The sequence below is a fragment of the Delphinus delphis genome, chromosome X (assembly GCF_949987515.2).
Source record: "Delphinus delphis chromosome X, mDelDel1.2, whole genome shotgun sequence".
NCBI lineage: Eukaryota > Metazoa > Chordata > Mammalia > Artiodactyla > Delphinidae > Delphinus > Delphinus delphis.
In genome coordinates, this window is record NC_082704.1 from 81,268,014 (window position 1) to 81,283,475 (window position 15,462).

A 15,462-nucleotide genomic window follows, 5' to 3' on the forward strand; every position below is an offset into this window, starting at 1 on the left:
TGTGTAACTATTATTGTTGTTTTTTTAATGGTAATAATAATCTTAAGCTTGTGTTTTATTGGCTGCCAGCTATTTCATGTCCTGTGATTCTGCTGTTGTGGCATTAATTGAGTCAGTTTCTGATTTTAAGTGATGTTGCTATGGACATCTTTGAGGCTGGCACTTTCTGGAATGGGAAAGGTGTGGTCAGGCCAGGAGGAGGTATTCAGGGAGCAGAGAAGCTCCCAAGAGCCTTTTCTCTGCTAGCCCCCCCATCTGACCTCCCACTCTGCCCGCAGAGTCTCTGGAGCTGATAGCCACAGCAGCAGAGCACTCTAATGCTGCCATCCGCAAAATGGTGAGTGGTCCTTCTAACCCCTGCCCTTCCTTGGCCAAGCCACCTATCTCGATCTCCGTTCTGGGGTGGGGGGCTTGCGACTTGTGGACATCTGAGGGGAGGCCAGCACCCCAAACCCTGCCTTTTATTCACTGTCTCCTGCCAGGAACGAATGCACAAGCTGCTGAAGGTATATGAGCTGCTAGGGGGTGAGGAAGACATTGTCAGCCCCACTAAAGAGCTCATAAAAGAAGGCCACATCCTTAAGCTGTCAGCAAAGAATGGGACCACTCAAGACCGATACCTCATACTAGTAAGTGCCACGGGTAGGGGTGCATGCCCCCCACCCCTGCCCGCCACATTGACCTGGTACTCACTCAAGGCTATACTTCCTGCTCTCCATTCTTTCCTCTACTAACTCATTGTATTTTCACTACCTTTACTGGGATTTTTTTTTCTCTCTTCTTTACAGATATGTAACTAAGACTTAGAGAGAAGTGACTTGCCCAAGGCCACCCAACTAGGAAGGGACTCCCATGCCTAGGCTCTTTCCTTGCAACCTTTGTGCCCAGTCTGGACTGTGTTTTCTCCACCTATTGCCTTGAGTCCCTAGCAGTAAAGCTTCGGGAGTAATAACGGAAGGGAGCTGGGCCACACCCCTTGTGGGTCCTCCACACATACATCTGAAACCTTTTCCTTCCTAGTTCAACGACCGCCTCCTTTACTGTGTGCCCAGGCTGCGGCTCCTTGGCCAGAAGTTTAGCGTGCGGGCACGCATCGATGTAGATGGCATGGAGGTGAGCACCAGGAGGTGGGAAATGGGGACCTGGAGTGGGGCCTTGGTGCTGGGAGGAACAAAGACATTCTGACTTTGACCCCAAGTGTGTGCATATGTGCAGGGGGCGAGGGCCCTGTAGAGCTCAGTAGGCCTCACCAAGCCCCTTTCTCTCTCCATTCAGCTAAAGGAAAGCTCCAACCTCAATCTGCCTCGGACCTTCCTGGTGTCAGGAAAGCAGCGCTCCCTGGAGCTCCAGGCTAGGTACTTGCCCTTGCCTATATCTTCCCTCCAGCCCCCTCTTCCCTTCAGATATGCTGAGGCATTCTAGGCCTAGTGCCAGGGCAGAGGCTACCTCCCTAGAGGAGAGATTGTTCCAGAGAAAGGGTGGGTACCTTTCCCCAAAGATGCTTGCTTTTCTGATGGGTTTTGTTAGAGGAGAGGGAAGAATGAGATAGTAAACCAAACATAAATAACAACAGCACAAATAGTTTATTGCAGATTCAGAGATTTAAGAGAAATAACAACCAAATGCAATGCTTGGTCCATGATAGGAGTCTGGTTTGAGAAAAACAGCCCTAAAAGACATTTGCAAGACAATAGGGAAAATCCTAACTGTGAACTGGGCATCAGCTATCAGGGAATTATTGCTAACTTTCTCAGGTGTGATAATGGTATAGGAGGATATAGGAGAATGGCCTTGTTTTTTGTTTTTGTTTTTTCTTGCGGTACGTGGGCCTCTCACTGCTGTGGCCTCTGCCGTTGCGGAGCACAGGCTCTGGATGCGCAGGCTCAGCGGCCATGGCTTACGGGCCTAGCCGCTCTGCGGCATGTGGGATCTTCCCGGACCGGGGCACAAACCCATGTCCCCTGCATCGGCAGGCGGACTCACAACCACCGCACCACCAGGGAAGCCCCAGGGCCTTGTTTTTTGGTGATGCATGCTGATGATTTGGTATCGTGATATCTGTAACTTATTTTTAAATGATTTATCAACCAAAAAATATATACATATACACACATATCTACATATATAAATATATATTAATATATACATATATATGAAATAAATATAGCAAAATATTTTTAAAATTTGCATCTATATAGTGGGTATATATTTAATGTACTTGTGTTATCCTATCTACTTTTCTGTATGCTTGAAACTTTTCATAATAAGAAAATTTTAAATAATAACAAATTTTAAAATAATGCCTAGCTATTTAACAAAGGGGCCTTCATATCCATTCTCTACTTGAATGATTATAATAATAGTTCACATTTAATGAAGACTTGCTCTTATGCCAGGCACAGTTTTTGTTTTGTTTTGTTTTAATTTTTATTTATTTATTTATTTATGTCTGTGTTGGGTCTTCGTTGCAGTGCACGGGCTTCTCATTGCTGTGGCTTCTCTTGTTGCAGAGCACGGGCTCTAGGTGTATGGGCTCCAGTAGTTGTGGCACACGAGCTCAGTAGTTGTGGCTCACAGGCTCTAGAGAGCAGGCTCAGTAGTTGTGGCGCACGGGCTTAGTTGCTCCGCGGCATGTGGGATCTTCCCGGACCAGGGCTCGAACCTGTGTCCTCTGCATTGGCAGGCGGATTCTTAACCACTGTGCCACCAGGGAAGTCCCTGCCAGGCACAGTTTTAAGTTGATTTTAACTTAAACAATTTAAGTTTAAATTCACTAGTCAGATTCTTAAAACAATCCTTGAAGTAGCCACTGTTACCATCAACCTCACTTTACAGATGAGGAAACTGAGGCACAGAAGAGTTATGCACCTTGCCCAAGATCCCACAGCTAAAAAGAAGCAGAGCAGGAATTGGAGCTCATGCTGCCTTCTGAGGGCCCAGGTGATAGGGTATCGAGGCCATGGTCAGGGCCAGCGAGTGGATGCACATGGGTAGATTATCTGCTTCTGACAGGCTGCAAGGAATTAAGAAATGAGAGTCAGAACCCTCATTGCTGGAACTGTGTGGAGGCAGGAGAGTGAGATGAATGTGGGCTAGAGGGTGTCGTCCTGGAAGATGAGAGAAGGGAGTTAGGTTTGATGCTCTGAGAGACTGAGAGAGCATCTCAGAGGCCTGTGGCCAGGAAAGTGAGAACAAAGGCAACAACGGGCACTTCCAGGGGAGGGCAGGTGTGGGGCCCAGTCAGGCCTCAGCAGAGCCTAAGTGATAAGCCACGTGACTGGGATGAGTCTTCTGCTGGGAGGCTGGGAAGGAGGGGGCTGCAGAGGGATGCTGGGCCCAGAAGGGTGCACCGAGCAGTGTAGGGTTTCCTCCTAGTGGCAGAGGGAAGGCATGGAGCATTTGCTTTGCAGTTGCTTTTACTGCCCTTTAAAAAGTTGTTTTTAATGAAAATTTTCAAATATCCAGAGAAGTAGAAATACAACAAATACCCATATGCCCACCATTTAGACAACTGATTCTCAACTTTAGTGACACAGGAATCAGCTGAGGAGCTTTTAAAAAATACTGATGTCTGGGACCCACCCCTGGAGACTTTGGTTTAATATGTCTGGGGTATAGCCTGAACATGGGGAGTTTTAAAAGCTCCCCAGATGATTTTAACGTGTGCACCAGGGTTTAGAACCACTGACTTAGGAATCAGTATATATTTTTGCCTTCCTTCCCCAACTCTCTGGTCTGCCCTGCAGTCTCCAAGGCCTCCACCCTGGTGCAGGCCCATCAACTGCTCACTAGGAGTAGGACCAGCTTCATGGCTGACTCCTGCCTGGCCTCTTCTAATTTTTAGTTGCTCCGTGGCATGTGGGAGCCTGCCTTCTTTTTTTTTTAAATCCAAACAAATTTAATAAGTACCATATCTAATGACTTTATCAAGATCACCAGATATATGGTTGATATAAAAATTAATTATATTTCTACATACTAGCAACAATTAGAAAATAAAATTAGAAAAATAATGTTCTTTACAATCATATCAAAAGTATCAAATACCCAGAAACAAATTTAATGAAATAGTTTCAAGACCTCTACCCTGAAAGCCATAAAATTTTGCTGAGAGACATTTAAAAGGAACTAAATAACTGAGAGATTTATCATTTCATGTACTGAAATATTCAGTATTGCTAGGACTATGATGATCTCAAATTGATCTACAGCTTCAGTTCCAATCAAAATCTCAGTAGATTTTTTTGTGTGTAAAAGTTGACATACTGATTCTAAATATATATGGAAATGCAATGAACCTAGCATAGCCGGACCAATCTTGATGACAAAGTTTGAAGATTTACATTACCAGATTTCAAGACTTAGCAAAAAACTACTAAAAAGTGTTTTATGGCAGAAGGATATAAATTAGACAGACTGAACAGTCCAAAAATAGATGCATACATATATGGACACTTAAAGACAAAAGCAGTAAATACAGTTCATGAGGGAAATTATGTAGAGAAATTAGATATCTCTATGGAACAATATGAAGCAGCCATATAAACTTTGATGGATAATAACATACTATTTAAAGCTTAAACAAAAAGCAACTCACACTGATTGAGAACCTAGTGTATCAAGGATTGTGCTGGGAACTTTACAGATCACCTCAGCCCCATTTTCCTTCTGTCACAGCACTGATCCCCCTGTATTGTCCCTGTCTCCCCCTCTAGACCGTGAGCTCCTTCCTTGATGGTAGGGTCCTCTCTGAGGCCCAAGTTCCTAGCACAGGGTCTGGAGAGTATTAATAACTGTTGAATAAATAAACTCAGATAGGTTATATGACTTGCCTAAGGTCACAAGTGATAAGTGAAGGAGAAAAGGGTCAAACTCACATCTTTCCAACTCCAAAACACCTGCTCTTTACCACTACAATTGCTTTTGGTTGGCCTGCCTAACCCAACATCTTTCTTTCCCCCTGCCCCCACCACCTTCCCTACCCAAGGACTGAGGAGGAGAAGAAAGACTGGGTCCAGGTAACATCCAAGAAGGCTTTGTGGTAGGGGGCTGGAAGAGTATTAACAGGTCTTCAAGGGGGTGGTGGGCTCTCCCCTAAAATTCACATCTTACCAGAATGGGCCTGGACACCTGCCTTCCAATAAACTTTACCATCCCCTTTTCACAGATAAGCAAACTGAGGTCCAGAGGTTAAGCAGAAACTAACCAATTCTTCCTTTAGAAAGCTGGCTCCTCTGAGGGTGTAACCCCAGTGAGTTAAGCCCTGTAAAACCTTAATCCCAGATAGTAATAGCCAGGAAGGCCTTTTGTGGTTTTTCAGCCCCTGATCCCCCTCCCCCACTTCACAAATATAAGAACTGAGACCTGGATTTGGGAAGGGACTTGCCCAAGGTCATACACCTAGCAAGGGGTAGAGCTGGGCCTAGAACCCAACTTTTCTGACTCCAAGCTAGGTTATAGGAAGGTTGAAGTAAGGGTGGAAATGGGTGAGTTTTGAGGTGTTCTGACCTCTTCTTACACCTCCTCCCAGGCCATCAACTCTACCCTCCTGAAGCATGAACAGACGCTGGAGACCTTCAAACTGTTGAACTCCACAAACAGGGAAGATGAAGACACACCCCCCAACTCTCCGGTAAGAGTCCCCACCCCCTCCTCCTGCACCGGGACCCCCTCCGGGCCTCCAGGTGCCCACCTTACCTTGTGATGCTCCTCTCCCCTTCCCAGAGGGTAAAGACCAGAGAGGCAGTACATGACCTCAGAAGCACAGTCTTCTTTTGGTAGGGCCACAGAGAAATCATTGGGCAAACAATGCTCAGAAAGTAGACGTGACTGGTCGTCAGTCGCACAGTGAGGTAGAGCAGAGCCAGGACTCAAAGGCAGGTCTTCTGAATGTATCTGCTGCCTCCCAGTGATGATCCAAGCCTTGGGGCAGGGGCAGGGGCAAGGGCTGGATGGACTGGACTGGGGAGTAGCTGTCTCTGACCTGAGCCCTGGCCCTCTCTCCAGAATGTGGATCTTGGGAAGCGGGCACCTACGCCCATCCGGGAAAAGGAAGTCACCATGTGCATGCGCTGCCAGGAGCCCTTCAATTCCATCACCAAACGCAGGCACCACTGCAAGGCCTGCGGGCATGTGAGTGCTGGGAGGCAGGGGCAGAGCTAGGGAGGGGACAGGCTGGCAGCCCAAAGGCCCACTTCTAAATGGGCACTCTCTAAGTGGGGGGAGGCTGTGAGTCTGCTGTGGGAGTTGGTACACTGAAGGGGAAGGCCCGCTGGAATCAGGCTGTTCTTACCCACTTGCCACCCCAGGTGGTTTGTGGGAAGTGCTCTGAGTTCCGGGCCCGCCTTGTCTATGACAACAACCGCTCCAACCGTGTGTGCACTGACTGCTACGTGGCCTTGCATGGGGTGCCCGGGAGCAGCCCAGCCTGCAGCCAGCATACACCCCAGCGCCGGAGGTCCATCCTGGAGGTAAGAGCCAAGCCCCCCAACTAACCCACCCACACTGACCACATGGGCCCCAGCCACCCACGCAGTGGTGGCTGAGGCCTGGGCATCTCTGAAATCGTAGTACCGTGTGTATCCACTGAACAAGTGACCCAGGCTTGGAGTGAGTAAAATGAGTATGAGTGAATGAAAGAGTAATTTTTATTTAAGTGCTTTATTCTTCACAGTAACTTACCTATCAATGCTATTCCTATTCCTGTTTTACAAATGAGGAAACTGAGGCCCTGGGAGGTTATTTGCCCATGTTACACAGTGAGTGGCAGCTTTCTTATTACAAAGTAGGATATATGCACTGAAGAAAGTTAGACAATATAAACAAAAATACCGTATTCCTTTGACCCAGAGATTACCACCATTAATGCTTATGCTTCCTATCTTTCTAGATGCACGCACATACACACACTTTTGCTTTTTAAATTGAGGTATTTACTTTATTTAACGCTTAAAGAAAGCTAACTCTGTGCCAGGCACTCTTCTAAGCGCTTTGTATGTATTAATTCATCTAATCCTTACAACAGCCCTATATGCTCTCCTTCCAAGTCAATATATTTCCATCTAGGGCTGGGATTCTGGGACTGACTGCCTTACCCACCCACCCAACCCCTTAACCACAACGCTAGGTTGCTTCTCGCTGAGTGCAGGGAATGCATGTGATGAAAGATGAAAAAAAAGATGAAGTGTAAATGCATAAATGACTTGAGGAATAAATGGACTGATGGAAGAATGCCTGACTGGCATTTAGGTGCCCCCACTGAGAGCTACATACCCCTCCCAGCAACTCTTAGAGGCAGCAGCCATGGCCCAAATCTGGCAGACAAGCCTGGCTTTGAATCTCGACTCTGACTGAGTGACAACAGGCAAATCACTCCTGCCACCTGAGCTTCAGCATCCTCCTCTGAGACATGGAAATAGCAATGCCTATGCTGAGGGGGTGTTGAAGCCAAGAGGAGCCAGGCTAGGCCTCCTATCAACATTGATGCCCCCCATGTCTCTGGCCACAGAAACAGGCCTCAGTGGCTGCGGAGAACAGCGTCATCTGCAGCTTCCTGCACTACATGGAGAAGGGCGGGAAAGGCTGGCACAAGGCCTGGTTTGTGGTCCCTGAGAACGAACCCTTGGTGCTGTACATCTACGGAGCCCCTCAGGTGTGCATCCTACTCCTTTGGGTCCTTTCAGCCACCTGGCAAAACCAGGCTGCCCTCCTTTCACATGAGTCCTTCACCTCTCCTTGACCTTGGAGGATAGGGTGAACCTAAGGAGAAATCAGAAGCCCCCACCCTTGTGAGACAAAGACTGGCTAGAGACAAGGAGTGACTGTGGGTCAGCTTATGTAGAGAAAAGTCGGTGACTTGTGGGAGGGCTAGCTTCTTGGAGGAAGCTGTAGTGGAGACAAGGCACTGCTTAATCCAATTTGGAATGGGGAAGATGCAGATGGGGGGCAACAGCCCAAAGGCTGGAAAACATTATATGCTAAAGAGACTAGCCCACCTGGTTTGGGGTGTGGAAGGAAAGAGGTATTTGAACCAGCCTGCGTTCTAGCCCCAGTTCAGACATTTTCCTGTTGCTCAGTGAAGCCACATAAGGTTCTTGAGCAAGGGAAGAAAAAGAGGGGTTTAGCAGATACAAAACCAGTGAGAAGCCCAACCCCTAGGTGACCCCTGGCTTTGTCCCTGTCCCCCAGGATGTGAAAGCCCAGCGCAGCCTGCCCCTCATTGGCTTTGAGGTGGGGCCTCCTGAGGCTGGGGAACGGCCTGACAGACGGCATGTCTTCAAGATCACCCAGAGCCACCTGAGCTGGTACTTCAGTCCTGAGACAGAGGAGCTGCAGCGGCGCTGGATGGCTGTGCTTGGCCGGGCAGGCCGTGGGGACACGTTCTGCCCAGGGCCCACACTGTCTGAGGACAGAGAGATGGAGGAGGCACCAGTGGCAGCTTCAGGAGCCACGGCAGAACCCTCTGAAGCCCCCCAGACCCGAGACAAGACCTAGAGGGTTTGTGGGTAACTGGGGCCCCCTGCCCCACACTCTAGCTGCCCATGTCCAATTGAGGGCCCCAGCCCGCTCTCTCCCAGCTCAGTCAATACTTGAACTCCCATCATGGGCACTTTCAATCCTGAATGCTGGGTCTTGGGTTTTTTAATTCATCTTTTCACAAAACCTGGGCTTTTAAAACAAATATTCCTACAGTGATGTTAAATTTTTTAAACCCTGTCCTCCAGGGAGGGTGGGAGCTGTTGCTAGACCTGCCTGAATTAGGCCATTTCCCCCTAACCCCTCAATACCCTACAGATCCTGCCTCCACCCAATTCCCCCCAAAGCACCAGAGGCAGGAGATCTGGATTCAAGTGCCAGCTCTGCCACTGACCCCATGGTCCTGGCCCACCCCTGCCCCCTCAACCAGTGTCTTCACATGTATGATGCTACATGGGGTGGTGACCTCCTGCCTCTCCCACGGCTTACAGCTTCTACCTGGCCCCAGGCTACCCAGTATTTTATCGTCCAGACCCATGGCAGGGCCACCGGGCAGGACAGGGGAACGGGGGTGGGGGGTGGGGGGCGGGGAGGACAATGAATACTCTTTGTTTTGTTTTTTAAAGAAAAATACAGTTTATTTCAGGCTTACGGAAACGTTCAGAGCGCTGCTGTGCTCCATTCGTCCGTTTGTTTGTCCAAAGTACCAGGCTGCTGGGGTGGGCCCAGAAACTGCTCCCTTGCTGAGCTCTGAAGCTCAGCTCCCAGAAGGCTGATTCCAAGACTACTCACAGGTCAAGCCACAAATTAAACAATAAGGTATTATTTATTGAGGTCTTAAGCCTCATCCCTGGACTTCAATGGGATGAGGAGTTTGAAAAGAGGTTGAAGGAGACAGAAAACAAAGCCCCAGGTCCCCCGAGCTCACTGCCTAGACAAGGTCTTAGACATCCTGAAGGAGCCCAGGGCTGGACACTGGGCTGCAGGAAGGAAGCATTCCTGGGAGGTTCCAATTTCTGGGCAGGGGCATACAGCTGCTCTGTGTGGGGGCAGGGGGAAGCGAGGGAGAGGTACCACAGCTACTTCCGTTCACATCATCAACTAACCATGAGCAAGCTCATCTTAACATTCCTTACCCAGCGGGAATACTGGTTCTCCTGTTGGTCCTCTCCCTTCACACATCCACCTGTCTACTACCAGCCAGCGTTTAGCTTTTCCTCTAGTCACGCCCATACCCACTCATCCCTCCCTCTTCACACTGACTGCACCCAAGTGGCACTTTGCTGGGAAACCAGGCCTCATCACTCAGACCACCCCAAGACCAAAGACCCTTGGGCTCTTCTTCCCTGGAAGGAGCTGGACAGGGGAATGGGAGAGGGTGGAGATGGGGTAACCAGTCCAGAGGTCCATGACCCTCCAAAAAACCCCTACAAACAAGCCCCAAACAACTAGCAAACAAGGACCCAGACTATTTCCAGCCCCACTCATTTCTTTCTCCGGACAATGGTCCAGCCATCCTCCACTATCTCCTCTTCCTTAATAGTCTGGGAGTCTGGACCAGGCTGGGGGCAGACCCCATCTGTAGCTGCCCCATCATTCGTAGCTGCGACCTGGAGGAGAAATACAAGAGAGAGCTAAATACAACACCTCCCAACTGTGGCCAATGGAAACCCAGGCTCTCCCAGCTTTGCCAGGACTGGCTGTGTGACCTTAGGAAAGTTTCCTGCCCTCTCTGGATAATACAACCACCACCACCATCACCACCACCCCCATCACTTCCCTGTGAAACTAGCTGATCTTCCAGAAGACTGAAAATATCTGCATCTCCACACCCAAGAGGCACCCCCTTCACCTCCATCTCCTCCACGCTGTTTGCATCATCATCCTCATCAGTCTCTCTGGCTGTCGTCAGTGCGGTGGCTCTGACCTTGCACTTTCTTTGGGTGATGAGAGAGGCCATCTCCTTCAGAGCAGCCCTATCACCCCTCTGGAAGTGGTGGAACATGGTCTGTAGCTGCTGGCTCACCTACCAAGAGAACATTCAACCAGCTTGGATTTTCTAGAGAACCTACAATATAACCAGCCCGTGTTTGCAGCAAGAGTGGGGAGGGGTCTGGAACTTTCCAGAAGAGAATGGGTCTCTTTCCTCTCCAAGGAGTTCACTAATGAAGCAACCACATATGAAGGGCTCAGTAAGGGTCTGAAGCATTGAAGGAGGGCCTCCTAGCAGGGAAGGCACTAGAACTGGGTTTGAAAGGTGGAAGATGTAAAAAGGGAAGGCAATCCCAGCGGGGGCAGTTATGTTAACCAGAGCAGGGGTGGAAATGTACCTGGCCTGATGTGTCCTTGAGATGGGGGTGACGAACAGACCTAGCTGAGAATGATGTATAGAGAGAAATAGAAGAGGCAAGATTTGAAAAGCCTGGGAAGACTAGACTCAGGCAATAGGGAGTCATAGAACGTTCTTGCACAGGACTCAAGAAAAGAATGGTTACAGCCAAGAGCATTGGTCTAAAACAGACAGCTAGGGAGAAGAAAGGCTGCAGGCAGGGAGACAGCAGTTGTATCCACGATATGCTCACCTGGGGCAGACTCCCATCCTCCACAACCGTATCAAACTCGTTTGTCATTAGCTCCCCGAGGAAGTCCTCCACCTCATCTAGCTCCAAGTCAGCTGAGTAGGAAAGGATAGGGTCCTCTGATCAAAGACCAGCCAACTTCATCACCCCTGCCCACTACCCTTCAATACCTACTTAGTGGATCCACATCTGGTTGGTGGGTAAAGGTTCAGTGAGCCTTTTATTTGCTAAAGTGCTCTACTTTCCAGGTTTTAACATGATTTTTAAAAAGAAAAAACCAAACACTAAATAAAATACCTAATTTCGAATCTCCTGCATTCTACTAAGCCCTCTATTCCTGCAGCATTCCATCCACACTCGCCATCTTTCATCTGGCCTATTTTAACCGGCCTCCTCTCTATGTGACCTTGAGCATGTGACTCATCTCCAAGCCTCAGTTTTCTCATCTGCAAAGTGATGTTAATAGTAACCTCCTTGAAGGTCTGTTATGAGAAGTCACCCAAACAATGCCTAGCACAGGGGAGACCCATAATCCATGTTCACTTCCATCACTCAAGGGCTGAAGTTTTTGAAATGTAGAGACTCTTCCCAGCTGTTGTTCCACCGACACAGGAGGCCATAGACCAATGGCATAGGTAAGAAGAAATGGATGTAAGTACTTGCCACAATGAAATCATCACAGCCTTGACCCAACATCCTATCGTGTTACTTTGGCTAAGACTCTTGGCTTCAGTTACCTTATAGGCCCATGCTCTACTTTTTCTGAATTAGAGAATAACTCAAGAAAGTCTTCCACAAAGCTCCTTGCTCTCTCTTCCCTCTGGGAGAGCTCATTCACCCCCTTGGCTTTCCCTAACACTCTAATATCCCCCAAATCTGTCTCCAACCCAGACTACTCTCCACCTGTTTCACAGGTGCCTCAGACCCTCCATATCCAAAGCCAGATTCATCATCTTACCCTGTAAACCTACTTCTCATTCCCCAGCGTTGTTCTATACCATGAAAGGCACCTAAGCCACCCAGCGACTCAAACCTGAAACCTGCCCCCCTTCCCCTCCCCCTCTACAGCCAAACAATTTCCTTAGGGCCACGCCTTCTTGTCCATGACTATTGCCAGTGCCCTAGTTCAGGCCTCATCATTTTCTAGACAGAAACAGCTTCCTCATCAGTCTTTCCCTCTCCAGTCCATGCTCCACACTGACTACTTTCTAGCCAGAAAACCCCATCGTTTTAGATCCCGCTCATGAATTTTTAATCACCTACTGCAGTGTTTCATGTTCTGCTTCTGAGAAATAACTATCCTGCTGGGTTTTAAGGGAAGCTATTCACAGAAAACTAATGGGAACCAAAGGTAAACAGCTTTCTTTTTGGTGATTCTTAACCTTATCCAAGCCTTTAATATGTTAATGATTACTGTGACTCTTAAGTAACAAACTGAAGAAAAGAGCTTTTCTTATATAATTTGACTGGAGAAGGTTTTTCTTCGCTGAACATCTAACAGAACTAGTCTTCCAACGCATGCATTTTGGCAAACACTAGCTTAAAGGACAAAAATCAAAGGCCCATAAGACCTTCCGTGTCTCACCCCTTTCCAGGGTCCTCTCCAACCCCCATTCTCCACCACTCCTCCCTTCCACACACCCACAAGCACACACACACCGTTACTCTAACACTGAGCTCCCCGCCACTTTCCAAATATAACACATAATCTCCTCATACCACAGGACTTATTTTTGAGTGCTACTCTCTCTGCCTCCCCCACCTAGTTAACTCCTTCTCATCCCTTAAGATTCAGCCCAATCACCACCACCCCCTAACGATCTCCAAAAGACGCCTCCTTCCCAGTCTCACATTACCCAAGCACCGAGCTCCTCTTTACTAGAACACCTATCACCCTATGTGTAAACGCCTATTTACTTATCTGGATCCCTCACTAGATGGTAAACTTGAGAGAAAGGACACTGCCTAATGTCATCTTCAAGACTAAAAAACTATATGAAAAATTCTGTAAAAATCATACTTTGCAAAAGACTCCCTGCAGGGCCCCTTATTCTTAACGACCTTCAAGACACACCAAAGATGTAGATCTCTGCTGTCCACAAAAGTCAAATGTGGTTACTGAGCACTTAAAGTGTGGCTAGACCAAAAACATGAGATGTGCTAAAACTGAAAAATACCCACCAGATTTTGAAAACGTAATGCTAAAAAAAAATGTAAAACATCTCATTAATAATGTTTTATACTGACTACATGTCGAAGTATTTTGGATATGTTGAGTTAAATAATATTAATTTCATCTGCTTCTTTTTACTTTATTCAAGTGGCTGCTGAAAAATTTTAAATTACATGATGCGACTAGCATTGTATTTCTATTGGACTGCGCTGGTGGATACTTTTATATCCATTTTACAAATTATGAAACTGAGTCTCAGGGGAGTAAACCGACTTGTCCAGCCTGATACCCTGAGTCAATGGCACGGCCCGTAAGGCATTCGAACTCAGGATTCTGACTCCAAAGCCTGCATTCATTCCACCTCGCCCTCAGGTACCAACCGACAATTGCTCAAGAGGAAGTGCCGACTCACTAGGATCGGCCTCCTCCTTCCCACGCCCCACAGAGACACGTCCTAGCGCCTCACATTCACTCACCATTGCGGAAGAAGTACTCCTCCACTGCACCCCCCAGCCACTCAGCCTTCTCCTGGCTGTGCACACCCCCGAAGCCGTTCTCCACAGCGATCTGCGAACACAGGCCCAGGCCCACCACGTCAGCCCGGGAGCCGGACTACGCGGGCGCAGGAGGCCGCTGCTTACACCGCCCAACCAAGCCTCCGGCGGCTCGCCGGACCAACTCCTGTTGTGACCCGGTCTTTAACCTTTGTCCCAGCCTTGGCCCCGCTCACCTGCAAGGCGGGCCAGGCCTCCAGCGCCGCGCGGACAGCAACCCCGAAGAGCGCTCGCAAATCTTCAGCAGCGCCCGCCATCATCCGGCCGCGGAGCATGTGACGTCCAGGCGGGCCAATACCAGCGCAGCACCGCCCAGGCAGAAGGAGTCGGAAGCCGAGCCTGAGAACGCAGATTCGCCTTTCCGCAGACCTGGCAGCAAGACTAGAGCAATAGAAAAGTCTGTCGAGCAATCGATGACACCACCGCGTCACTCACACGTAATAAATCTAAGGAAGCCAGGAGGGGAGGGCGGCTGAGGCCATGAGTTCCGGACCCATGGGTACTACGCAGAAAAGATGTGGGGAACTTATTAAAGATGCACGTTTCAGGCCCTAGGACAGAAGCAACCTCACGTAGCATTGCCTAAAAATCTGCATTTAATAATGCATCCTAACATCTTATAGAACACTCCACCCAATAACAGCAGAATACACATTTTTCTGAAGTGCACGTGGAGCATTTTCCAGGACAGACTATATGTTAAGTCTAAAGCAGGCCTCAATAGATTTAAAAGGATTGAAATCATACAAAGTACATTCTCTGACCACAATGGAGTGAAATTAGAAGTCAATAACGGAAAGACATTTGTGAAATTCACAAATATGTGGATATTAACACACTTCTAAATAACAAATGGGTCAAAGAAAAAAATCACAAGAGAAATAAGACATCTTGAAATGACTTGAAAGCTAAAGCACAGCACACCAAACTTTATGAGGTGCAGCCAAAGCAATGCTTAAATGGAATTTTATAGCTGTAAACGTCCCTATTAAAAAAGAAGAAAGATCTTAAATGAATAACCTGAACTTCCCCCTTAGGAAACTAGAAAAAGAAGAACAGAGTAATCCCAAAGCAAGCAGAAGGAAGGAAATAATAAAAATTGGAGAGGAAATAAATGTAACAGAAAATAGAAAAACAACAGAGAAAATCAGTAAAACCAAAACTCAGTCTTTTTGAGAAAGATCAACAAAATTGACAAACATTTTGCTACATTAACTAAGTAAAAAATAGAGAAGATTCAAATTACTGAAATGAGGAATGAAAGAGGTGACATCACTACCAACTAGTCAAAAAAGCCCATATGTTGCATGGTATCGTTTATATGAAATGTACAGAACAAGCAAATCTATGGAGACAGAAAATAGATTAATGGTTGCCTAAGGATAAAGGAAGGGGGAAAATGTGGCCTGACTCCTAATGAGTATAGGGTTTCTTTTAGGGGCAATGAAAATGTTCTAAAATTAGATGTGGTGATATCTGCTGTTAGGGCCTGAGTTGTGTCCCGCCCCCAACCCCATTCATACCTTGAAGCCCTAAGCCCCAGAATGTGGTTGTATTTGGAGGCAGAGCCTTTAAAGAGGTAATTAAGGTAAAATGAGGCCATGTGGGTGCACCCTAGTCCAATATGATTGGTGTCCTTATAAGAAGAGGAGATTATGGCCCAGCGGTTAGGACTCAGTGC

General features: G+C 47.7%; 2 protein-coding genes across 3 annotated transcripts in view; one reads left to right on the forward strand and one right to left on the reverse strand.

Moving 5' to 3' along the window:
* The window catches only part of FGD1 (FYVE, RhoGEF and PH domain containing 1), a 36,571-nt gene extending 27,538 nt beyond the window's left edge, over positions 1-9,033 (forward strand). The window contains exons 9-18 of the mRNA XM_060003157.2: positions 279-337; positions 483-629; positions 1,021-1,113; positions 1,276-1,355; positions 4,988-5,018; positions 5,531-5,632; positions 6,007-6,132; positions 6,309-6,470; positions 7,508-7,651; positions 8,188-9,033. Coding sequence (XP_059859140.1) covers positions 279-337; positions 483-629; positions 1,021-1,113; positions 1,276-1,355; positions 4,988-5,018; positions 5,531-5,632; positions 6,007-6,132; positions 6,309-6,470; positions 7,508-7,651; positions 8,188-8,493 — 1,250 coding nt within the window. The 3' untranslated portion in view covers positions 8,494-9,033. The remainder of the gene's footprint in view (positions 1-278; positions 338-482; positions 630-1,020; positions 1,114-1,275; positions 1,356-4,987; positions 5,019-5,530; positions 5,633-6,006; positions 6,133-6,308; positions 6,471-7,507; positions 7,652-8,187) is intronic.
* A 63-nt stretch (positions 9,034-9,096) lies between these two features.
* TSR2 (TSR2 ribosome maturation factor) lies at positions 9,097-14,092 on the reverse strand. Of its 2 annotated transcripts, XM_060002787.1 has the most exons (5): positions 13,958-14,092; positions 13,704-13,794; positions 11,058-11,149; positions 10,328-10,501; positions 9,097-10,085 (listed from the first exon to the last, which is right to left on the reverse strand). In XM_060002787.1, the coding sequence occupies exons 1-5, from the start codon at positions 14,054-14,056 to the stop codon at positions 9,960-9,962; spliced, it is 582 nt and encodes a 193-aa protein (XP_059858770.1). In that variant the 5' UTR covers positions 14,057-14,092; the 3' UTR covers positions 9,097-9,959. The 2 variants fall into 2 exon arrangements, with proteins under 2 accessions (XP_059858770.1, XP_059858771.1); XM_060002788.1 differs by lacking the exon at positions 13,704-13,794 and having other exon boundaries at positions 13,958-14,046.
* Between the last annotated feature and the right edge of the window lie 1,370 nt (positions 14,093-15,462).

Excerpts from the sequence above, each read along its gene's own strand:
- TSR2 (XM_060002787.1), bottom strand. The coding sequence starts at position 14,056 with ATGCTCCGCGGCCGGATGATGGCGGGCGCTGCTGAAGATTTGCGAGCG. Across the intron at positions 11,150-13,703 it reads GGAGTACTTCTTCCGCAATG|CTGACTTGGAGCTAGATGAG; the intron begins GTGAGTGAATGT and ends TTTCCTACTCAG. Across the intron at positions 10,086-10,327 it reads ACAGCGTGGAGGAGATGGAG|GTCGCAGCTACGAATGATGG; the intron begins GTGAAGGGGGTG and ends TTTCTCCTCCAG.